This window comes from Leopardus geoffroyi, chromosome A2, assembly GCF_018350155.1.
Source record: "Leopardus geoffroyi isolate Oge1 chromosome A2, O.geoffroyi_Oge1_pat1.0, whole genome shotgun sequence".
Classification (NCBI taxonomy): domain Eukaryota; kingdom Metazoa; phylum Chordata; class Mammalia; order Carnivora; family Felidae; genus Leopardus; species Leopardus geoffroyi.
The window spans coordinates 10,245,003-10,269,228 of NC_059331.1; the positions used below are offsets into that span (position 1 = coordinate 10,245,003).

The 24,226-nt window shown below is 57.4% G+C and overlaps 1 protein-coding gene across 4 annotated transcripts; it reads left to right on the forward strand.

The window, feature by feature from the left end:
- The first annotated feature begins 586 nt into the window (after nucleotides 1-586).
- Nucleotides 587-24,226, forward strand: PKN1 (protein kinase N1). Of its 4 annotated transcripts, none has more exons than XM_045492250.1 (22): nucleotides 587-785; nucleotides 5,123-5,426; nucleotides 7,360-7,511; nucleotides 8,620-8,746; nucleotides 11,899-12,044; nucleotides 12,308-12,521; nucleotides 13,311-13,505; nucleotides 15,589-15,698; nucleotides 15,794-15,937; nucleotides 17,750-17,825; nucleotides 17,907-18,048; nucleotides 18,139-18,232; nucleotides 20,124-20,203; nucleotides 20,280-20,355; nucleotides 20,438-20,529; nucleotides 21,921-22,097; nucleotides 22,297-22,359; nucleotides 22,480-22,556; nucleotides 22,779-22,921; nucleotides 23,277-23,384; nucleotides 23,463-23,543; nucleotides 23,946-24,226. In XM_045492250.1, the coding sequence occupies exons 1-22, from the start codon at nucleotides 765-767 to the stop codon at nucleotides 24,147-24,149; spliced, it is 2,826 nt and encodes a 941-aa protein (XP_045348206.1). In that variant the 5' UTR covers nucleotides 587-764; the 3' UTR covers nucleotides 24,150-24,226. The 4 variants fall into 4 exon arrangements, with proteins under 4 accessions (XP_045348206.1, XP_045348209.1, XP_045348207.1 ...); XM_045492253.1 differs by lacking the exon at nucleotides 587-785 and adding an exon at nucleotides 854-965; XM_045492251.1 differs by lacking the exon at nucleotides 587-785 and adding an exon at nucleotides 1,773-1,844.

Sequence of the window (24,226 nt, forward strand, 5' to 3'; positions counted from 1 at the left end):
ACAACGGCAATAACATTAAGCATGACAGCCGCTAACGTTTATTAAGCGCTTACTGTGTTCTCAACACTTGGCACGCACGGTCTCAATTTCATCAACACCGAGGGGTGGGTAGGGTAAATCCCACTTCACAGATGAGGCGCTCTTTGGACGTGGGGCTCCCCCAAGACATGAGATGCTGGGATTTGAACCCAAATCTGTCCAGAGATTGTCTCCAGGCAAAGGATGGTCCTTCCCAGGAGCCTCGAGCTTGCGGACGAGGGGGGAGATGAATTGTTTTTGTGTTTAGAGGGGTCCCGGGAGGCCCAAAGGCCTCTGCCAACCCCCGCCTTAACGTGGCTCAGTCTTTTCTTCGGGTTCCCGCGCGCTCAGATGGGGGACACCTGGGCAGGGTGAGGATGCAGAAAGAGGCAAGGGCGGGGGGAGCAGACGGGGTGAATTCGGCCGGGAACGGGGACCGCCCTGCAGCCGAGACCCCGCAGCCCCGGGGGCCGCCGGGAGCCGCGCCCCCTCGGCCCCGCCCCCTCCCCGGGCGCCGACCTCGGCGGTCACGTGACCCGGCCCGGCGGCCGCTGGGGCCGGAGGGCGCGGCGCACGGACGCGGCGGCCTGGCCAGGCGGGGCCCGAGCGGAGCAGGCCGGAGCGGGCCGCGCGCTGGCGGGGGCTCGCGCCGCGCCCGCCCCTTCCCCGCCCCGCGCGGGGCGCACGCGCGCTCCTCCTGTTGCCCCTCCCTCCGCGCGGGGACCCCTGGCGGGCGGCGCGAGGACATGGCCAGCGACGCCGTGCAGGTAGGCGCACCTGCGTCCGCAGCCGCCGGGCGGCCGGCCAGCGCCGGGGACCCCTCGCCCGCGCGTTGCCGGGGCTCCCCGGGGCCCGGGAGGCCAAGGTGGGGGCCTCCTGAGGGCCCGGCGCCCCTTCCCTGGGACGACACCGTGGAACCAGCACGGTCCCCCTTTCGGCAGGTGAAGGTACGCACCGAGGGGAGCGGGGAGGTCCGGAAGGCCCCCGCCGCACCCCTAAGCTCCTCCCCTCCCTGAGCATTAGAAGGGGCGCGGCGGAGGCTCTAGTTCGAACGTCTGTGGCTGGCTGTGCGTCCCGGTGCCTGTCGCCCCCGTCACTCAACTAGACACTCCCTCCCCCCCCCCCCCCCCCCAGCATTCAGTTCCCGGCAGGTGCGGCTCCACCTGGGGCAGGTGCCTGGCGCAGTGGCCCGGAGGGGAGGAGGCCGTTCGGTCGGTGCCCCTCCCCCAGCACAACAAAGCTCTGGCGGCCCCCCGCCTCCAGACGGAGCTTTATGATGGTCCCGACGCCACCCAGATTGGCACCTGTTGGCGGAAGTGCCCGAGTCACCTCATTAGATTGAGGAATGGGGGATCCACATGGCCACCCTCAAGGCTGCCTGGTGGAACCTTATCCCCGGCTGGGGATTCTCTTGTACCTAGAACCCAACCTGGGCATGGGTGGCAGGGCTGGGTCACCCTTCCCGCACATGCAAACACACACAGATTGGCACCAACCTGCCACCCAGCCAGGTTCTCCATGTGCCACCTTGTGAATATCACAGCCTTGGACTCACCTTCCACATCTGTGACAAGCAAGGCCAGGGTGACTTCTGACTTTGGTTCAGAATCTGAGGCACATCCTGTGCCTCTGGCACCCTCATTAGTGCCTCAAAATCCCTCTTTTGTCCTGTGGTTGCTGTGTAACTGGGTTTTCGTCTCCTTCTGCACCTGCCCCCATCCCCTCTGTGTCTCCCCCATGATCCCCTGTCCCCCACCCCAGTCCTGCTGATGGCCTGTCAGCCTTGCCGCGGAGCTGGGCGTATCTGGTGTTGCCGATCACATAAGGTCAGACCTTGGGGCCGGGGTGGGCCGGGGTTTCTGCCTCTACCCGCAGCCCTGGGAGGGCTGTGTAGGAACCCCCTGGCGCATGCATGCACTTGGCATGTAGCAAACACGACCTGAGAGGAGGCTGTGAGTCCTGGAATGAGGCTGGGCCTGTGCTGTGGTCCCCCCTGCCATCTCTTGCCCAGTTTCTTACCCCCTCCTGGTCATCCCTGTCTTGTGCCTGCTTGGGCCTGCCACCCTGTCACTCTGTCTGTCCCGACGTATGCCTGTCTGTCCTGTGTCCGGCAAACGGATGTCCTGTCCAGATTCCGGAAACGCCCAAAGCATTGAAATCTCCGGATGTGAGGGTCTAGGTCCCTGGCTGCTCTGGGAAGGCGGGGCAGGGAGGGAGGGTTCTGGGAAGTGGACCCTCTGGACCTGGGTGTCCTGTGCCTTGGTGGGAGGCGGGGGAGCAGGGCTTCTCCAAGGCTGGGCCAGGCTTCTGATTCATGGGTTTGCCTTGCTGGCCCACAGGTGACCTCTGCCCTCTGGGTAGGAGTGAGTCACCCAAGGGAAGAGAACCCAGGAGGCTGGACCTCCCTCCTTCCCTCCCTGCTCTGCGTACTCTCAGGCCTCAGCTTCTGTTCCTCTGTGCCTGGGCTTTCCCCATTTGAGCTGGCCTGGATCTTCGCAGTACCCTGCTCTGCCTGCTAGGGATGGGATGGGGCTGGGTGGTGGGCGGGGACTGGTAGCCAGCCGGTAGTATTAGGTGAACTTGGGTTTAAATTCCAGCGCTGTCACTTTCTCACTGTATGTCCTGGATCCACTGCCTTTGCCTCTCTGAGCTGTGGTTTTGCCACCAGAAACAATGGGCCTAAAAGGACATTCATTGTTCAAAGGGAGAGGTGTAGATGAGCCTGTGCTCTGCAGGTGGGGCTGCTGGGAAAGCCTTACTGGGGAACATGGTCAGCAGCCCAGGGTGTGAGTCTGTGTCCTTTAATGCAGGGTTTCTCAGTCTCAGCACTATTGATGTTTGGCGCTGAATCATTCTTTGAGGTGGGGGCTGCCCTGTGCAGGGAAGGAGGTGGAGCAGGCTCCCTGGTCTCAACCCAGTAGATGCCAGGAGCACACCCTCCCCACCCCCAGCTGGGACAACCCAGAATGTTTCTGGATGTTGCCGAACGCCCCTGGAGATGTGTGTGGGGATAACCCCCCGCCCCCCGATCTGCTGCTGTCATCTCTCTGAGCCTCAGTTTCCTCAGGATTAATGTGAGGGATGGGTAGGCTGGCGAGAGTGATACTCTTGGCATGCATAAACCCTCCCTGGGGGCAGCTGCCCTCCAGGTTGGCTGGGAGCCAAGGAAGACTTTGCTCATCTGTGAAATGGGTTCTCCCGGTGGGGGTTCTCACGTATTGCGAGGCCTGCCACTTAGCTGGTGATCAGATTCTGGGCACTCCCGTTTTAAATCCCAGCCCTTACTCCTGCTGGCTGTGGGACCTTGGGGACAAGGTATGTCACCACTCCAGGCCTCAGTTTCCTTGTCTTGAAAATGGGGTGATAATAGCACCCCCATCGTGGACTCACATTAGTTGACCTAGGTGGAGCTTGTAATAACTGCTCTTATTATTAAGTCACACTTGGCCTTCAGTGGGCTGCCGGTTTGTGGGTACCGTCACCCCAGAGCTCCAGCACTGGCTTCTCGTGATGTGGGTTTCAGGGAGGTGGCATGGCCGGGCCCTAGCTGTGGTCACAGCAGTTGGCGACCAAATTGAGAGGAAGCCGGAAGTCGGGACAGCCTGCATCTGCAGGAAGGGGGCTGGCCCATAGAAGCACTCGTATATCGGGCATGTGCACATCAGCGTCCGTGGGGTAGGCACAGGGGTGTGCACACACTTGCCTGCCTGTGTTCCGTGCACACTCCTGTAGGTATATGAGAGGGTGTATACACCCCAGTCAGCCCCTGGAGCCTGTATACACCCAAGGGAGCCTGGTCTCCATGTCTACACTAATGGGCATGTGAGGTGCATGCACACCTTAGCAAGTCCTAGGACAAAGAGCGAGGGCCCTCCCTGGTTGTCTCCTGAGAAGCAGGCTTAGTCCTAGGGGAGGCGATGAGGAAAAGGCCCTCTACATGCCCCAGAGCCCCGGTGCTGGCCCCACGCAGGGGATGCTGGGAGCTGGCAGGAAAGAGGAAGTGGCGGTCAGGAGGCCCTAGCAGGGCTGAGGTTCAGGAAGAGGGCGGGGCCCTCAGCCCGGACCCAGGATGGCGCAGGCCAGTCCCCCTTTGGACCAGGAGCTGGAGGTGGGGGCTGGGGTTGGGGTGGGGGGCAAAGAGGACCCCAGTGACACTGGCCGGAGGCCCTGCCCTTGGGACCTCTTGATTTTGGACCAAGAGGAGGAGACGGGTCCCTGGCCTGGGAGTTTTCTGTTTTGAAGATGAAAATATGTGGGGCTTTTTGAGGCTCCCAGGCCAGGATAGAGGAGGAAGGAGCCGGGGCGCTGCTCTTTGGGGTCCAGGTGTAGAGGAGGAGAGGAAGGGAGACAGGGCTTGTCCCAGGACCTCCCAGTTTGAGGACACAGCAGGGGAAAGATGGGGTTTGTCCCCAGGATGTCGTTTGGAAGGAGGGAAGAGGAGGCCTGCCCTTGGCACTTCCCAGTTTGAGGGCATCGCAGAGAGGAAAAGGGGCCTGCTGTCCAGATCTCAAGGCCATTGTTTTGGGCGGGGGGGGGGGGGGGGGGGGTCGGCAGCAGAGGCCTGCCCTTGATACTTGTTTGAGGAGCAGCAGAGGGAAGATGGGGCCTGCCCTGGGGACCTAGTTTTAGGGACAGCAGAGGGGAGTTGGGGTCTACCCTTGGAACCTCCTAGTTTAGGGGGGCAGCAGAAGGGAGAAGGGGTCTGCCCTCAGGACCTTGTTTTGTGGGGGGGCAGTGGGAGGTAGGGCCTGAACCTGGGGACCTTCGAGTTTGGGGGGGAACACACTGGTGGGGTAATGGGGCCTGTGCTCCCGAATCCCGGTACATAAGGAATAGATGAAAGGAGATAAGACTGTACTTACTTACTTATGGGGTCCCCTAGTCGGAGGGGACAGAGAAGGAAGAAGGCCCTGCCCTTGGGACCTCACAGTTTGGGGGAATCGGGAAGCGGGGACAGGGCCTTGTCTCGCCTCCCAGTTTGGGGGCTCAGAGTATGCGGAGCAGGCCGGGTCTCGGAAGTCCCAGGCCCAGCTGGCCACGTGCGGCGGGCACCGTGGGGTGGGCTCCCCCCCTCCCCTCACTGACCACGCTACGTCTCCTGCAGAGCGAGCCGCGCAGCTGGTCCCTGCTGGAGCAGCTGGGCCTGGCAGGTGCGGACCTGGCGGCCCCGGGGGTGCAGCAGCAGCTGGAGCTGGAGCGGGAGCGGCTGCGGAAAGAGATCCGCAAGGAGCTGAAGCTGAAGGAGGGCGCCGAGAACCTGCGGCGGGCCACCACCGACCTGGGCCGCAGCCTGGGCCCCGTGGAGCTGCTGCTGCGCGGCTCCTCGCGCCGCCTGGACCTGCTGCACCAGCAGCTGCAGGAGCTGCACGCCCACGTGGTGCTGCCCGACCCTGCGGCCGCCGCCCGAGGTGAGCTGGGGGCTTCTCCAGAGGGGGCGGGCTTGCGGGTGGGGGTGGGTGGGGGGCTCCGCTGCCAGGGGCCTGCCCCGGGTCTCCCAGAGCCAGGCTGGCCGGGTGTGCACGGAGCTCCGGGGAGACGCATCGGCGCGTGACAGCCTCTGGCCTCGGCCTCCGATCCCGGACTCGGACACCCAAACCGGCCCCCAGGGCAGGGTCCTGCGCAGGCGCACCGCCACCCGACCCACACGGGGTCACGTGAATATCGGAAGACTCACACAGTTGTACCAACATCCGGACAACACCCAGAGATGCTTTAAAAATTTTCTTTAGTTTTTGTTTCTTTAAAAAATTCTCGGGGCTCCTGGGTGGCTCAGTCAATTAGGCTTCTGACTTGGGCTCAGGTCACAATCTCACAGTCTCACAGTTCGTGAGTCGGAGCCCCGCGGTCGCATGGGGCTCTGTACGGACAGCTGGGAGCCTGGAGCCGCTTGGATCCTGTGTCTCCCTCTGTCTTTCTGTCCCTCCCCTGCTCGCACTCTCTCTCTCTCAAAAATAAACATAAAAAAAATAACAAAATAAAAATTTTTTATTTGTAGTCAAAAAACACAACATAAAATTTATCGTTTTTTAAAAAAGCGTTATTTATTTGTTTTGAGAGAGAAACAGAGCATGCGAGTGGGGGAGGGGCTGAGAGAGAGGCAGGGAGAGGATCCCAAGCAGGCTCAGCACAGACAGTGCAGATCCCAACACAGGGCTCGAACCCATGAGCCGTGAGAGCATGACCTGAGCTGAAATCTAGAGTCAGATGCTTAACCGATTGAGCCACCCAGATGCCCCTAAGAGTTATCATTTTTAAGCATACAGTAGATTCCCATTGTCATGCAAGGCATTACAGAACTTTTTATCTTGCAGCCAAAGACTCCTTCCACATCACATCAGTAGCCAGAGAGTCTCACACACAGTCAACACCAGCACCCACATGACACTCAAGGACCCAGGCACTATCGTGTGAACACCCAGAAACTTCCATACCTCCGCCCAAAGAAGCACACACACAGTCACAGCCACACACAGACAGTATCTAGAGCCTCTTGCACGTGGTTACACCAACCCCCAGAGATTGACACACACAGCTGTCCAACCCTTACAGACGTACATTGTCCCATCCACAGCTGGAGACATACACGCACAGTCAGACCAGGCCCGCAGACTACCCCCACACCCGTACCCCGCCTCGGCCTGTCAGCAGCTGGGGACCGACGTTGTCATGGCAGTGCTCGGAGATAGCTCATCTAACACCCGGCGTCTCCTATGGTCGCATCTGCACCGAAATTCCCCCACCCCCACTCCCAAGTTACACCACCCTCCGGGACTCACACAGAGCCATGCCGGCATCTAGGGACACACGGGTCTGACTGTACCCACAGGCAGAGAGAGCCAGTGCGGGCACACCGGCTGGAGATCTGAACGCACCGTTGGGCCAACGGTTAGAAACGCGTGCATTGGGTCACCCCAGCACCCAGACCTCATGCCTGGCGTTTCGCCTAGGTACGGGAGCACGTAAGGAGACGCATACTCAGTCATGCCAACACCCTGTGGGCACAGACATAACCACACCTGAGCCCACAGGCTCTCACACAGCTGCGTGAGGAGTGGGGGGCTTCTATATATAGTTACACCAACACCAAGGACTTATGTACACGTGGACGTTTGCCCACGCTCGTTCACACCGGTCTCGTCCCAGTGCCGAGGGGGTTTCCCTGGGCGGGCTGGAGTGGAGGGACCTTCTGGGCTCTGGCCCCCTTTTCCTCTTTCCCCTGGCCTTGGGGGCAGAACCCAGGCTGGGCAAAGGGTGGATCCTCTCAGCTGGGCAAAGCCTCTTAGGCAGATGGAGGTGAGGGCCGTTGTGACTTTGTCCTCCCCCCCCCCCCCCACCTCTTAGATGTCCCTCAGTCTCCTGGTGCAGGTAGCCAGGCCTGCTCGGCCACCAACCTGAGCCGCGTGGCCGGCCTGGAGAAGCAGCTGGCCATCGAGCTGAAGGTGAAGCAGGGGGCAGAAAACATGATCCAGACATACAGCAACGGCAGCACCAAGGTAGGGGCAGCATGCATGCGCACATCCCACGTGCGTGTGCACAACCCCCACGTGCGTGCACACCGGTGAGCAGATCCCAGGCTGGGGGGTGGGAACCGCCGTACCACCTACATCTGTCTGCCCCATGGGAGGCTGGGACCCTCTGGGTTGGGGACAGAGGGACTGATGGGGGACTTGGAGGCAGGACTGCGGTGTGAGCAGCTTGTAGGGGGCATCTGAGAAACAGGATGACCGTCCGAGATGTCAGACACACGGCAGAGGCTGTGCCCCATGCTCAGTCACGCCAGAGACTCGAGGGATGTCCACATCTGGTGGTGTCACTGCTGGTGGCATCTCTGAAACGTACACACATGGTCAGGTCAATACTAACACCTGGAGACACACAGAGTCATGTCAACACTTGGGCACACGTCGACGCTGCCATAACATCTAGAGATGCAGCCGTAATGACACTTGGAGACCCGTGGAGGAGGCCCACCATGGCCACCTCTAGACGTAGAGACCTACACCATCACATAATCCCCAAGGACACACGCACAGGCCAACAGGGCGCCTTGGACACACAGACCCACAGACCATTACATTCACACCCAGAGACTGGAGGTGTCACACCCAGTCCTGGTGTCCCTGGAGTCCCCTTACTGCAGCCTGTCAAACACACCCACCCAGTGACCCTTGGACTCACCCATGTGGCTGCAGTCAGGGCTACGCCCGCCTCAGGGAACACTCACCCACGTGTCTGCCGTGGTGACAGCTGACTCTAATACGGTGCCTCCTGACGCCGGGTGCGGCCCTGAGCCCCGCACACAGATGGGCTCCTTCAGTCCTCAGCCCCGTGGTGGTCACTACTCCCCTCCTTGCAGGGGAGGAAACAGGCCCGGGGAGGCTGAGTGGCTTGCCAGCAGTTACGTGTGTTAGGGGGGCAGAGCCAGGATTCAGACGCCACGGGCCACATCTCCCCTCTCCTCCTGGGAGTGCGTGGATGCGCGTGCTGTCCACACATCGCCTCTGTGACACAGTCACCACGGCCCGCACGGGGTGCACGGAGGGCCCGTGGGCAGACCCCCGCTTGCCCAGCCTTCCCCTTACAGCCCATCCCCACCTCCAGGACCGGAAGCTGCTGCTGACGGCCCAGCAGATGCTGCAGGACAGCAAGACCAAGATCGACATCATCCGTATGCAGCTTCGCCGGGCGGGCCAGCTGGAGAGCCAGGCAGCCCCCGACGATGCCCAAGGTGAGCCCCTCGCCCCGAGGCACACTAGCCCGCATCCCACCTTGCAAGAGCTCAGCTCCCGGCCCCGTCAGGGGACCCTTTCTGAGGCAGGGAGGTGGCTGTGGTCACTCACGGTATGACCGGAACCCATTCCTGACCGTCTCTGGGCCGGTTTCCCATTGTGTCCTATGTAGGGTCTGCCCTAGACCAGGTATTAGCAGACTACAGCCCGAGGACTAAATCTGCCACTGCCGTCTTATTTTTGTAAATAAAGTTTTACTGACACACAGCCATGAGCATTCATGTACTATCTCGTGAGGCTGCTTTCGCTCCGCAGGAGCAGAGCTGAGCGGTGGCAACAGAGGCTGTGTGCTCCGCAGAGCTGAAAAGTTGGACTCTCTGGCCCTTCGTGAAAAGAAATGGCGGGCCCCCGGACTAGGTGGCCGCCTCGTCACCTTGGCCCCCGCTGTGTAGCACTGGGGGTGTCCACAGCGTGTGTCTGTGTCCGCGAATGGGTCTGGGTGCGAATGCCCGGGGGTGACTTGAGCTGACTGCCAACCTGAATTTGTGGCAGGGTCTTGATGTGTGCAGGGTGGTAGTTGGGTCTGCGCCACTGATGTGTGTCAGTATTAATGTGACATTGTGGGGACCGGGGGCCGTGTGCGTGTCCCGGTAGCCATGACAGTTTGTGTGTCCCCCGTGTAACAGTGTTAGCTGTTAGTGGGGATTAGTGTGTTCGGGCCGCTGGAACAGAATGCCGTAGACTAGGTGCCTCACAAACAACAGAGATCTGTTGCTCACAGTCCCGGAGGCCCAGAAGTCCAGGATCAAGGTGTCTCGTGAGAGCCCTCTTCTGGGTTCACAGACAGCTCCCTTCCTGCTGTGTGTGTCCTCCCGTGGTGGAGGGGTGGAGGAGCTCTCTGAGGGCCTCTCTTAAGAGGCCACTGCTCCCATTCACGAGGGCTCCGTCCTCATGACCTAATCGCTTCCCAAAGGCCCCACCTCCTAACACATAATACCATCACATTATGGGTTAGGTTTCTTTTCTTTCTTTTCTTTCCTTCCTTCCTTCCTTCCTTCCTTCCTTCCTTCCTTCCTTCCTTCCTTTTTCTTTCTTTTCTTTCTTTCCTTCCTTCCTTGTTTCTTTCTTTCTTTCTTTCTTTCTTTCTTTCTTTCTTTCTTTCTATTCTTTTCTTCTTTCTTTCTTTCTTTCTTTCTTCCTTTCTTTCTTTCTTCTCTCTTTCCCTTTCCCTTTTTCTTCCTTGCTTCCTTTCATTTTTATGAAAGACAGAGGCAGCTTGAGTGGGGAAGGAACAGAGAGAGAGGGAGAAAGAGAATCCCAAGCAGGCTCTGCACCGCCAGCACAGAGCCTGATGTGAGGCTTGAACCCATGAAACTGTAAGATGACGACCTGAGTCAAAACCAAGAGTTGGTTGCTCAATCAACTGAGCCGCCCAGGCACCCGTGGTAGGGTTTCAATATATGAATTTCAGGGGAACAGAAACATCCAGTCCATAGCAATGGGAATAGATAACTCAGATGACAGAGTGTGGGTGTCGTGTGTGTGTCTTTGAGGTAGGGGAGGTGTTAGTGTGATTGCTCATCTGTACTGGGAATACCTACATGGGCTCTCGGTGACAGTGAATGATGGTATGGTCATGTCCCTGTGCCTCTGGGTGGTATTGTAGCCTCGGGTAATGGTACGATCTTGTCCCTGTAAGTGTAAAAGCCCTGGCAACTATTTGGACATGTGTGACAGCAGGCCTGGGGGCAAGAGTGCAGCTGTGTTTGTCAGACAGTGTGCCTGTGACTGCTGTGTCTGTGTGGTTGGTGTCTAAGTGAGTGCCTGTGAGTGATAGCATGACTCTCTCTGAGTGCCAGGGTCTGAGTCTGGGTCAATATACAAGATAGCGGGACTGTCCTTGGAACCTACACCCATGGAGAGTGTGGTCTTGTGCCTCTGGTGACAGTGTGTCCTTATTGTGCCTGTCCCTGTGCCATTGGGTAACTGTGACCGTCCTTTATTGGGCCAAGGCTGTGTCCCTATGACTTCATACTGGGTGTGATACCCAGTCTGTTTCCCTGCAACATTTGTGCCTGTGGGTATTGGTGATGCTGTCCTGCCTGTGTGACAGTGTGATGGCATTTCTTTGCCGTCCCTGTGCCTTACCCATGTGGCAGTGTGATTATGGTTCTCCCTGGGCTGGAGTTAGGGGGCCCCAGGGGTTTTGCCACAGTGTAAATGTGTCCCGTGAGGATGTTTGTGTCTTGTGATCATGTCTCTCTGCCCTGTGACAATATCCCTGTGTGGTGGTGTGGCTGAATCTTTGTGAGAGTGTGTTCTCTGCCTGTGGGTGACCGTGTGCCTACGCTGGTGACAAAGCAATAATGCCACTGTTCCCCTGTGAGTGACAGTGTGGCAATGTCTGTGTGACAGTGCCCTTGCTCTCCCAGCTGCATTGTATTTCACCACGTGGATGGTCACATTCGTTTACCCAGACTCCTACTGGAAGAAACGGGGTTATTTCCGATCTTTTGCTCTTAGAAAGAAGGCGTCGGTGAGTAGCGATGTACGTATATCAAGTGCAGAGGTGTTTCTATGGGATAAAGTTCCTGAGCTGGGTTTGCTGGATCAAAGGGCCATTACATTTGCAATTTTGATAGGTGTGGGCAAACTGCCGCCCTTGGAAGGCAGTTAGTAAAAGTTACTTTTTTTTTTTTTAAGTGTCCCTGGGCCTGTGTGATTATCTCCTTCTGGCTATCTTTTTTTTTTTTTTTTCCTTCTGGCTATCTAAATGGCCACAGTGTCCCTGTGACCGCCCCTGGGATGCAAGGGGACCCTGCCAACACGTCTGTCCTTTAAGCCTTTGTTGATCGTGTCCCTGTGTACATGACTGTTCCTGTATGACAGCCTAACTCTGTCCCTGGGATGGTGCCTGTGGGTGACCATGTTTGGATGAAAGAGTGATTGCATTTGGGTGGAAGTCTGACTGCCTGCAGGTGACAGCGCGACTGTGGCACCGTCACCCCTTGCTTGGGAAAAACCTGACGCATCTTGGTGGTGGTGTGTCTGTGGCCAGTGCCTGTTCCTGCGGACACCTGTGCATCCGGGGCTGGGGTGGTCGGACCTGGGTCCTAGGCTGGCCTCACCACCCGGCGTCCCACGCCCACAGGGAGTGCAGACCTGGGGTCCGTGGAGCTGCGCATTGAGGAGCTGAGGCACCACTTCCGAGTGGAGCACGCGGTGGCCGAGGGTGCCAAGAACGTGCTGCGCCTGCTCAGCGCCGCCAAGGCCCCTGACCGCAAGGCGGTCTGCGAGGTGAGGGGCGGGACTTTGGCGGGGGCGGGGCCCCAGCAAAGGGGAGGGAATTGACCCCGTAGGGCCTCCTGCGGTGAGGCTTCAGCGAGGGGCGGGACCTTGGCCAGGGGTGGGGCCTCAGCCGGGGGTGGGGCCTCGTTTTCCCGGAGCCCAGGGGTAGGACCCAGGTGGTTTGAAGGCTAGGGCCCGGTAAGACTTAGCCAGGCTTGGGGAGGCGCATGCCAGGCCCCACCCCTAGCCCCACTCTGTCCCTCCCATTACAGGCCCAGGAGAAGCTGACCGAGTCCAACCAGAAGCTGGGGCTGCTGCGGGAGGCTCTCGAGCGGCGCCTCGGGGAGTTGCCCGCGGACCATCCGAAGGGGCGTCTGCTGCGCGAGGAGCTTGCTGTGGCCTCGTCGGCAGCCTTCAGTGCCCGCCTGGCGGGGCCCTTCCCTCCCACGCACTACAACACCCTGTGCAAGCCCGCGCCACTCACAGGTGGGTCCAGACCTCCCCCACCCAGACCCCGCCACCGCGGCTCTGTATCCTCGACTTCTCCCCAAGCCCTGAGAACCTCAACCTAGATCTCCGCTTTCCCCACGCCTGTTGTACCCCATCCTACTTCATTCTCCATGCATCCCAGCTCTGTAGCCCGGGTCCCCACTTCCCTAGGCCCCACAGCTCTATGCAGTCGACTCCCGGGCCCAGCTTGTCCTCTGATTCTGGACTCTTGCCCCCATGCCCACCGTGTCCCCATCACTACCCCTTCTTACCCGGCCCTGTTTTTCCCTCCAGCCATAGCCCCCCAGCCCAAGTCCCGCAACCCCTCATTCTCAGAACCCTCAGCCCTGAGTCTGCCCCCACCCTGCAAGGCCAGCTAGCTCCTCCCTCCTTAGACCCCTCAGCGGTTACTTCCCCCTTAGATCAGCCCTACCCTAGACCCCTGACCCCCTCTGGGACCTCTGGTCAGCTCCCTGAGTCCTACCCTTGACGCCCTAGTCCAATCTGGCTCCCATTGCCTCATCGGCCCATGCCCTAAACCCGTCTTCTGTTGATAACCCCCAGCATCCAGAGCCCCTCCCCAGCCTGGCCTACCCCAGCCTCAGCCCTGCCCCTTCTCCCATATTTCTCACTTGTGGGCATCCTTGCATCAGACCTCCTGCCCCACCCCCCCGCCCTGGTTGTCCCTCACCAACTTCCACCTGTGTGCTGGCCACTTCTGGATATGCCCACTTCGCCTTTGGCCTGTGCCAGATATGGGCGCCTCCTGAGCCTACCCTCCCTCAGGGACCCTGGAGGTGCGTGTGGTAGGCTGCAGGGACCTTCCAGAGACCGTCCCCTGGAGCTCCTCACCCTCGGTGGGGGTGCCTGGCACCCCCGACAGCCGCACCACCTTCCTGAGCCGCCCAGCCCGGGGCCTTTACAGCCGAAGCGGAAGCCTCAGTGGCCGGGGCAGCCTCAAAGTGGAAGCCGAGAACACCAGTGAGTGGGCACTGAGCCTTGGAGGGATGAGATGGGGCGGGGATCCTGGGATGTCACATGCTTGTAACACTTTATTTATTTATTTATTTATTTATTTATTTATTTATTTTAATTTTTTTTTTCAACGTTTATTTATTTTTGGGACAGAGAGAGACAGAGTATGAATGGGGGAGGGGCAGAGAGAGAGGGAGACACAGAATCGGAAACAGGCTCCAGGCTCTGAGCCATCAGCCCAGAGCCCGACGCGGGGCTCGAACTCACGGACCGCGAGATCGTGACCTGGCTGAAGTCGGACGCTTAACCGACTGCGCCACCCAGGCGCCCCTTTATTTATTTATTTTGAGAAAGAGACAGAGCATGAGCAGGGGAGGGGCAGAGAGAGAGGGAGACACAGAATCCGAAGCAGGCTCCAGGCTCCGAGCTGTCAGCACAGAGCCCGATGCGGGGCTCGACCCCATGAGCTGTGAGATCATGACCTGAGCCAAAGTCAGACTCTCAACTGACTGAGCCACCCAGGCGCCCCTAGAACTAGTATGTTACCTTCATTAGGGTGGATATTGTTTTAAGAAAAAAAAAGAAAATACAAGTGCTGGGGAGGATGTGGAGAAACCAGAACCCTCGCCCACTACCGTTGGGACTGTAGAGTGCTGCAGGCTCCGTGGAAAGCAGAATGACAGGTCCTCAAAAAATTAAACATGGCATTACCGTATGACCAGCAACCCCTCTTCTGAGTACACACCCCAAAGAGTTGATCTGTGGATGCTCATGTCCACGGCGGCATTATTCCTGACGGCCAAGTTGTAGAAGCGACACAGGTGTCCGCTGACGGATGAACGGATAAGCAGAATGCGCTGTGTATGTGCCGCGGGGTGGTATTCCACCCCCAAAAGTCAGCCTCAATACTGACACGGGCTACAATATCGACGAACCTGAGGGCGTTAAGCTAAGTGAAACAAGCCCGTCACAAAAGGACACGTTCTGGACGATTCCACTTCTCTGAGGTGTCGAGGCTAGTCCAGGTCACGGAAATGAAAGAAGGGTGGTTGCCAGTGGCTGGGCGGGAGGGGAGAGCAGAGAATTGTTGTTTCACGGGGACAGAGTTTCAGTGGAGGGAGACGAAAAACGTTCTGGAGATGGATGCTGGTGGTAGTCGCACAACAGTGTGAACGGAACGCTTCAAAGTGATTACAGTGGTAAATTTTATGTTACGTGAATTTTACCCCAGGAAAAAAAAAAAAAGGCATCCAAGAAAGTAGGTACAAAAGAAGAAGAATAATGGAGCAAACACCCATGATACCACCACCCAGGTCAAGTCAAGCAATAGAACTCTCTGGAAACCCCCCTTCCCTCTCCCCTCCCATTCTAGCCCCTTCCTCTGTCCAGAGGTAGCTACTCTCCTGACGTGTGGTTATCATTTCCCTGCTTTTCTTTGTAGTTTTAGCACCTATGTACACATCTCAAAACAACATAGTTTAACCTTGCCTGGTGTTTGAACTTTACATATGCAGAATCATACAGAACGTATTCCATGGTAATGGCTTCTTCCATTTAACATTGTTTGGGAGACTTAGCCATATCATAGCATGAAGCTATAGTTTATTCATTCATTTTAACTCCTGTTTAATAGCCTGTTGTCTTAGACTGAGCCGTAACAAACTGCTGGGGCTTTTTAAAGTAAAAAATAGTAAGAGTTGAATATCAGCTAATAAGACTATACTATAGTTTATATGTTAATTCTGTTAATAGGTAGATATTTCTAGTCCGGGGCCAATATAAGCGTTATATATGTGCATTTCCCAATGTAAACTGCGTGCATTTTTTTAGGGTGAATTCTCAGGAGTATATTGCTGGAAGTTGCTTATAGAGTAAAAGCGAATTTGGGTCCCTACCTCACACCATACACAGACACCAACTGGAAGTATATTAAACGCCTTAACGTGAAAGGCAGAACCATAAAGCTTTGTCACGATAGCACGGTGAACATGATGGGGGGAGGAGAGATTTCTTTACTAGGATAGGAGATATGATCCCCCCTACACACACCCCAAACATTTTCTGACACCCTCCCCGCCCCTCATTCCAGGCGAGGTTAGCACTGTGCTCAAGCTGGATAACACAGTGGTGGGGCAGACCTCCTGGAAGCCATGTGGCCCCAACGCCTGGGACCAGAGCTTCACCCTGGAGCTGGAAAGGGTGAGCTAGGTGGGGGGGATGGCAGGGCCTGGAGGAGGAGGGTTCTGGACCTCAGGCACCCCACGTGATGGCTCAATTCCTCTCCCTCAATTGAGGCCCGGGAACTGGAGTTGGCTGTGTTCTGGCGGGACCAACGGGGCCTGTGTGCCCTCAAATTCCTGAAGTTGGAGGATTTCTTGGACAACGAGAGGCACGAAGTACAGCTGGACATGGAACCCCAGGGCTGCCTGGTGGCCGAGGTACAGCCCGACCCCTGAGCACAAGAAACTACTTTCCCACATGCTCCCATTGTCCAGAAGGGAAGAGATGTTCGGGATTCATCTCTGAACCTTGATAGAAAAATGTATGTAATTAGTGACATCAGTGACACAACGTAAGCTGGGGTTGGTTTTGTTCTGAGGGGAAAAGATTGACCCCCCAAAAAAAAAATTGCAAAGTTTTGCCAAGCCCGAAAAGAAAAGAAAAACCTGGTGACGTGTCAAGGAGATTGCTATCAGAGTCACAGCAGACTAGAGAGAAAGCCCTTCTGCAGTGCTGTTAGGGTTAGGGTCTCAGTCGGGGTACCCCACCCTTGGTGCCGTGGCCAAGTGCGCCCCAGTGGGCCGGATCCTTCTCGGTTTGCGCGGTCGGGTGTTGAGCAGCACCCCTGGTTTGCACCCGCAGGAAGCCAGCACCCACCCCCACCCCCAGTTGTGACAATCAAAGATGTCTCCAGACATTGCCAGTGTCCCCTGGGTGAGGGCCCGCGGTCTAATAAATGACATTCCTAGCTGACCCCTTGTGGTGTGAGCCACACCCTGTCCTAAGTGCTTTGCCGGCTTTAACTTGTTAATCCTCACGAAGACCCACTTCAACCCAGTTCAGAAGCGATCCTCCTTAGTCACATCTGAGCGGGGAGAAAACAGAGGCACCGAGTAGGAAAGCCCCTGGCCCTCTCATCAGCCAAAAACTTCCTCAAAAGTGCTTTAAATTTGCCCCTGACACATATACATGTGCCCTGTGTGTGTGGGAATCCGTGCCTCGGTGTGGGAATTCTGCCGTGATCTCATAATCGAGGACCGCTGGCAGAAAAGAGCAGGGACCAGGGCTGACTCGAGCGGCAGGGCAGTGAAATTGTTCTTCCGTTAGGGAGACCGGCCAAAACCCAGTGGGTGGCTGGGTGGGTAGCGGGGGTGCGAATTCTGAAGCAGTCCTGCTCGCCCTCGAGGTCTACTTATAGCGTTCTGTTTTGTTTCTCTGCCTCCCCAAAAGCACCAGCCGATAGAACTTTCTACAGTTCTGTGGTCTATGAGCCTACAATAGTCGCATTGTGTGGTAGATGGAAATGCTGTATCCGAGCCCCGTCCAACACAGCAGCCGCCAGCCACGTGAAGCGTGGCTAGCCCGACCAGGGAACTCAAGTTTTAATGTTACTTTAAATTTTTCCTGAATTTAAATAGCCCTTCATGGCTAGCGGTGACCATATCGGACACGCGTAAGGTCACACAGTTCTGTGACTTTTAGCGCCTTACTAGAAGATGCAACCAGAGTTGGGAGAATGGCGCCAGACCAGCGGCTCCCCCACATGGGTGGCACCGGCATCCCCTGGAGAGCTTGTGGACACACGGACTGCTGGGCCCCTCCCCCGTATTTCTGATTCAGTGGGTCCAGGTGGGGGGCCCAAGAATCTGCATTTCCGGCAGATTCCCCAGGTGATGCTGCTGGTCCGGGACCACACTTGGGGAATCAGGACACTCGAGGACGTAGGACCTTGCTGGAGCTGAGTGTGCGTCTTGTTGGGTCAGACCCCCACCTCTGCACCCCTGGAGGAGGGTTTGGTTGCCTGCTTCCTGCCTTTCCAAGATGGGGTTTCAGGAGGTAGCCCTGCCAGGCCATGGATTGTTTTTTTAGCCCCTTAGTACCTTATAACTTCTTAATACTCTGTGTTTGGATGTGGGGCCGCAGTGATCAGAACCCCCAAAACATATGGGTGTGCACACCTCCTCTCCTAAGGGCTTCCCCCTGTGCCTAGAGGTGGGGGCAGGTTCTCACCCACTGGCCCCTCTCCCCAGGTTACCTTCCGCAACCCTGTCATTGAGAGGATACCCCGGCTCCGAAGGCAGAAGAAAATTTTCTCCAAGCAACAAGGTGAGGAGGGGGTGAGCAAGGCAGAGAGGCCAGGGGTCCTGGGAGTATCATGAAGGGTGACGCCTGCCCCCATCCCTCCAGGGAAAACATTTCAGCGCGCTAGGCAGATGAACATCGATGTTGCCACCTGGGTGCGGCTGCTTCGAAGGCTCATTCCCAATGCCACGGCCACGGGTACCTTCAGCCCTGGGGCCTCTCCGGGACCTGAGGCCCGGTCCACAGGGTAAGGAGGGAGGTCCCTGGGGTCTAGGCTGTCCCTGGTTGCTTGGCAGGGTGCTGGGTCCCAGACAAACCCTCCTCCTGTGTTCTACAGCGATATATCTGTGGAGAAGCTGAACCTTGGGGCTGACTTGGATAGTTTGCCCCAGAAGAGTCCTCTGGGCCCTCCTTCCAGCCCATCGAGCCTGGTGAGTGTCCCACTCATTTCCCCCTGGGCCTGGCTTAGGCAGCTTCAAAGATTCCTCCTCCGGGCCTCTTTCCCAGCTCAAGGCCCAGAGACCACCGGGAACTTCCCTGGGTCACACATCTCTTCTAGAAGCAGGGTCCCACTCTCTATTCCTGAATAAAAACATGAGCTCAGGAGCCAGGCCACCTGGGTCCTTGTCCCTGCTCTGCTATTTATCAGCTGTGTGACCCACAGCAAGTTGCTTCACCTTGCTGTGCTCTGTGTACTGGCCTGTAAACCAGGCACGTTTAAGACTCAAGTCAAGGACAGAAGTCAAGATAGTGGTTTTCTCGGGTTGCGGGCGGGGGGGGGGGGGAGGCGGTTATTGATAGGAGGGAGATACAAGGGAGCCCGTCAGGGTCATGGCGATGTTGTGAGTCTTAATCTCGGGCAGAGATCAGCACAGTTTTTCCATAAAGGGCCATTGCAGAAAGCAGCCACACATGATACATCCATACACCAACGGGCGTGGCTGGATCCTGGCACAACCTCGCTGATGGACACTGAAGCTTGAATGTCATATCACTTCCACAGATGTCCACAAAATGTCACTCTCCTTTTGATTCTCCCCCCCCTCCCTCCCCCTTTAAAAACGTCAAAGCTATTCTTAGCTCACAGATGGTGCAAAACATGGTTTACCCACCCCCGGTCTGGGTGCCACGCACCCAGGTGGACACGTGTGTGTGTAAGAGCTGGCTCCCTTGAGTGCATTTTACACGTCGCCTAAAAAAAAGAAGAATAACATATGCTTCTGGATTATATTTATAATAATAATATAATGACAGGCACCATGAGATGAGTTTGGCAAAACAAAATCCAAAAGTTTCATACCACCAAATGCTGGGCAGGAGGCGGGGGAACAGGCAGTCAGTGGGAGGCTCGCAAATGGTTGCATCTCGGGAGGGCATAGCCGGCTGAGCTAAAAATGGGACATCGTCTCGACCCAGGAGTTCCAATCCTGGACGTGCACACATGTGCGCATCCCGGAAGTTCACTGCGGCAGCTTTGTGTGGGCAGAAGTGAAAACGTCAGAGTCCGTTCGTAGGAGCCAGTGCTAAATAAACGACAGGTTGGAATAGTACGTGGCTGTGACATATGCGCAGTGGTGTAGAATAGCTTCTAAGACAGCTTGTCCGGTAGGAACGTCCGGATTAGGATATTGTCAGTCGTGGGAGCCAGGAAAATGGAGCCTCTACCATCAACGTTTGCTTGTAGAAAATCTATCTAGAAAGGCACTCAGGAAATCCTTCATGGTGGCTGGTTCCGGGGAGGGGGGCTGGGGCATGAGAGGCCGGTGTTTCCCACCACACACCTATCCGTGCTGATTGGATTTTTACAGCCGTGTCTGCAGTGGAGGATGATGAACCGGTAGTAACATGTTCCCGTTTGCAGTATTGATCTTGACTCTTTCCAAAGTTCCATATACATGTGGGGTAAAGAATTAAGTGGCTCCCAGGGCACATACCCATCAAGGCAATAAGTAGGCAAAATGATAAAATGTATTTACAGCATGAAAAAAAGCAGCGAAAGGGGACGGGGAGTATGTGTGTCTCGGGGAGGGGGGTTCTGTGAGTTGTCTGATATGCTGACCAGCTGACCATCTGCGAAGGTGACATCCCGATAAATGCCCGGAGGCAACGGAGTTGCTGTGCAGATGCTGGTGGGGAAGAGAGGACTCCCCACCCTGGGTGGAGGGGATAGTCTGGGCAAAGGACTTGAGCTGGTGTGTGCACAGGACAGTGTAGCAGGAGGGGAGTGAGCATGGGGGCGAGCGGGAGGAGAGGTGACGTCAGAGAGGTGACTAGAGTGCAGTTATATTATGGGGTGCCTCTGACCCCCTGTCTCTGCTGCAGAGCTCCCCGATCCAGGAAACTACCACCACTCCCGAGCTGCCTTCGGAGACCCAGGAGACCCCCGGCCCCGCCCTGTGCAGGTGACACCCCTCCCCCACTCCCCACCTGCCACCCCTGCCTGCCGTCCTTGTCCCCACCACTGTCTTCTCTCCACAGCCCTCTGAGGAAGTCACCCCTGACCCTCGAGGATTTCAAATTCCTGGCGGTGCTGGGCCGGGGTCACTTTGGGAAGGTGAGGCAGGGGGCAAGGAGTTGAGGGAACTGGGGGTTCCCGGGCTGGCCACGAAGGTCCTCGCTGTCCACTGTGGTTCCAGGTGCTGCTCTCTGAGTTCCGGCCCAGCGGGGAGCTGTTCGCCATCAAGGCTTTGAAGAAAGGCGACATTGTGGCCCGAGATGAGGTGGAGAGGTGGGGAACCAGCTGGGGCCCTCTGAGAACCTTGGTCTCTTCTTCTGGGAAGTGAGAGACAGAGCAGTCCCCTCTTTGGAGCTGCTGTGACAGTGATTTATAACAGCCACTTATTACTAAGCCAGCACTTAAGATGTTAACAACTCTTAGAAAGTGCCCACCGTGCGCTTTATGTCCAGTAACTCATGACAGTCCTATGCGGTAAATATTACTCTTCCCCTTCTGCCGATAACACAGAGAGGTCGAGCAAGTTGCCCAAGGTCACAAAGCCAGTAAGCAGCAGGTCAGGGATTCAAACCTAGGGACTCGGACTCTTCAGCCTGCACTCCTTTTTTTTTTTTTTTAATGTTTGTTTGTTTATTTTGAGAGAGATTGGGAGAGAAAGAGGGGAATTCCAAGCAGGCTCCACACTCAGTGTGAAGGCCCAATGCGAGGCTCGATCTCACGACCATGAGATCATGACCTGAGCAGAAATCAAGAGTCAGATGCTTAACTGACTGAGTCACCCAAGCACCCTTGAAGGCTGTACTCTTAATGGCACCATTACACTACCCCTACTTTGGGGTTAGGGCCCTGGGTCCAAATCCCACCTCTGCCACCAGTTTGCTTAGAGGCCTGGGAGAAGTCACTTTGCTCTTCTGATCCCCAGCCTCCCCATGTATAAAAGGGGGGTAATGATGCCTTTCTTGCAGGGTTTTCAGGTAGATTAAGTGAGGGGATGCATCTAGAGCATTCTACACAGTATCTGCACCCCCTGTAAAAATGCCCGAGACCCTGATTGTCCCTAATCTTCCTGACATTTTTTTTTTTGTTAATCAGGAACCCAACTCAGACAGCCTTAAGCAAAAGAGGAATTTATTGCTCTGGATCAGAAAAGTGTAGGGGTGCGTTGCCTTCAGGCATGGCTGTATCCAGTTGCTCAGATGACGTCTTGCTGTCCTCTTTCCTCTTTGTGGGCTTTGCTTGCAGTCATTTCACTGGGGGCAGAGAGAGCCCCCTACCACAGCAATTTAAGGTTCATCTACCAGTTTTAGCCCTTCTTCCTTAATAATTCCAGCAGAAATCCTGAGGTTGAGCCCCACTAGCTTGGCTCGACCATTCCAGAATTAATTCCTGGCCAGGAAAATGGGGTGCTCCAATTAGCCCACCCTGGCTGTTCCCTAAAGGGATGTCTGGCGGGGCGGGGGGGGGGGCGCTGTTACTAGGATGATAGTTGGATTCTGGGTGCTTGTTTAGCCGCTGAGGTTCAGAAATATTAAGCAACTTGCCTCAGGTTGCACAGCCATTCGAGGCCCCCAGCAAATAGGTGATGGCTGAGGACTCCGGGGAGTGTGGGGCTTGGGGGTGGGGAACTGCTGTGGTCTCTGACCCCTGCCTGCAACCCTGCCCAGCCTGATGTGTGAGAAGCGGATCTTGGCGGCGGTGACCAGAGCAGCACATCCCTTCCTGGTGAACCTGTTCGGCTGTTTCCAGACGCCAGAGCACGTGTGCTTCGTGATGGAGTACTCAGCCGGCGGGGATCTGATGCTGCACATCCACAGTGACGTGTTCTCTGAGCCCCGCGCTGTGTGAGCCCCCCGCGCCCCGCCCCCGGAGAGGCTGTGGCGGCCCTCTTCCTACCCTCCACCCTTTGGCCCCTGCCTTCTTCCCCCAACCTCCTGGAGTTCTGGGGAGCTGGGGGGCTTTGGGGGACGTGAGAGCCAGGTTTCTGTGGCCTGCCTTCCTTGCCAGGAGGCCTGGCCCCGTCACACGATCTTCTCTCTGCAGCTTTTATTCGGCCTGTGTGGTGCTGGGGCTGCAGTTCCTGCACGAACACAAGATCGTCTACAGGTGTGTGCCTGTGTGTGCATGTGCTCCTGTATACACGCTCTGCCCACGGGGGGCCCTCAGGCTTCAGGCAGGGCCCAGACCCCCACTCATCCCTCTTTACGTCCCCCTAACCCATCACAGGGACCTGAAGTTGGACAATTTGCTCCTGGACACCGAGGGCTATGTCAAGATCGCAGACTTTGGCCTCTGCAAGGAGGGTGAGGGGCGGGGCTGGGATGTGAAGGGCTGGCCTTTGGGGATTAGACAGAGTGGGGAGGGAATGGAGTCCCCAACCCCATCTGGGCTGCCCCCAACCCTAACGCTGGGGCGGGGCTGACTGGCTAGGCCACCCCATGCTGGGCTGGGCTGGGCTACTGCTGGGACCCCCACCCGTAGCTGGGACCCCCACCCGAAACCTCACATGGCCCTACTGCCCCCAGGGATGGGCTATGGGGACCGGACCAGCACATTTTGTGGGACCCCGGAGTTCCTGGCACCTGAGGTGCTGACAGACACATCTTACACGAGGGCTGTGGACTGGTGGGGGCTGGGTGTGCTGCTCTACGAGATGCTGGTTGGAGAGGTGAGGCCCCAGGCTGCTCCCACCCTGCCTGACCCTGGGATCACACTGGGCACTGCTTATGCCTGGGGGAGGGGGGGGGAGGAGGGGGGAAGGGGGAAAAGGGAGGAGCGGGGGAGAGGGGGAGGGGGGAGCAGGGGAGGGCCGGTGGGGAATCATACTGTGCCTCCACGTGCTGTGTGATGGGGGCAGCTGGCTTTGCCTCCCTAGCCTCAATTTCTGCGTCTCTAAAATTGGGTACTTACCTTCCCACATCAGTCAGCCCCCAGAAGTAGCTGGGAGTAGACAGCTCAGGTGGGCCTGGGAGGGGAGTGGCCAGAGGAGGGGCCTAATTCACCCTGGCTCTCCCTGTCCCCAGTCCCCGTTCCCAGGGGACGACGAGGAGGAGGTATTTGACAGCATAGTCAATGATGAGGTTCGCTACCCACGCTTCCTGTCGGCCGAAGCCATTGGCATCATGCGCAGGGTGAGGAGCCCCCGACTTGGGCCTGGGGAGGGGCTCTGGGGCCGGGACGGGGAGGACTGATACCTCTCCTCCCCCCAGCTGCTGCGGAGGAATCCAGAGCGGAGGTTGGGGTCCAGTGAGAGGGACGCAGAGGATGTGAAAAAGCAGCCCTTCTTTCGGGTAAGGTCCCCCCAAGTGCCTGGCCAACCCTCCCCCCACCAGAGACCTGGTCAACCTGGTCACCCCGTCCCCCAGAGCCTAGTCATTTCTCCCCTACCAAGACCTAGTCACTTCACCTCCAACATTGTCACCTTCGTCCCCCCCCCCCCCCCACTCCCACTGACCCTCCTACACGCACATCTGCGTGAACCCAGGCTTCCTCTCCCCCACCCCCGGGCTCCCCATGCTCACACTGTGACCCTTATTGGGCTGCCAGTAAGGATCACATTTTATCCCTCTATCTTATGACTCCTTATGTCAATCCCCCAGATGCAGGGCTGGTTAGGGCACAGGGGCTGGTCGCTCGGGCAGTCTGCTCCCCAGCCTCTCCTGCTGACTTCTGTCTCTCCTCCGCCCCTGCAGACACTGGGCTGGGACACGCTGCTGGCCCGGCGCTTGCCACCTCCCTTCGTACCCACGCTGTCAGGCCGCACGGATGTCAGCAACTTCGATGAGGAATTCACAGGGGAGGCCCCCACGCTGAGCCCGCCCCGCGACGCACGGGCCCTCACGGCCACTGAGCAGGCAGCCTTCCGGGACTTCGACTTTGTGGCCAGGGGCTGCTAGCCCTCTCCCCTGCCCCTGCCCCGACCAAGCTCTTAGTAGTTTTTAAAAAGGCCTTTGGGGTTTGCCCCACCCACGCA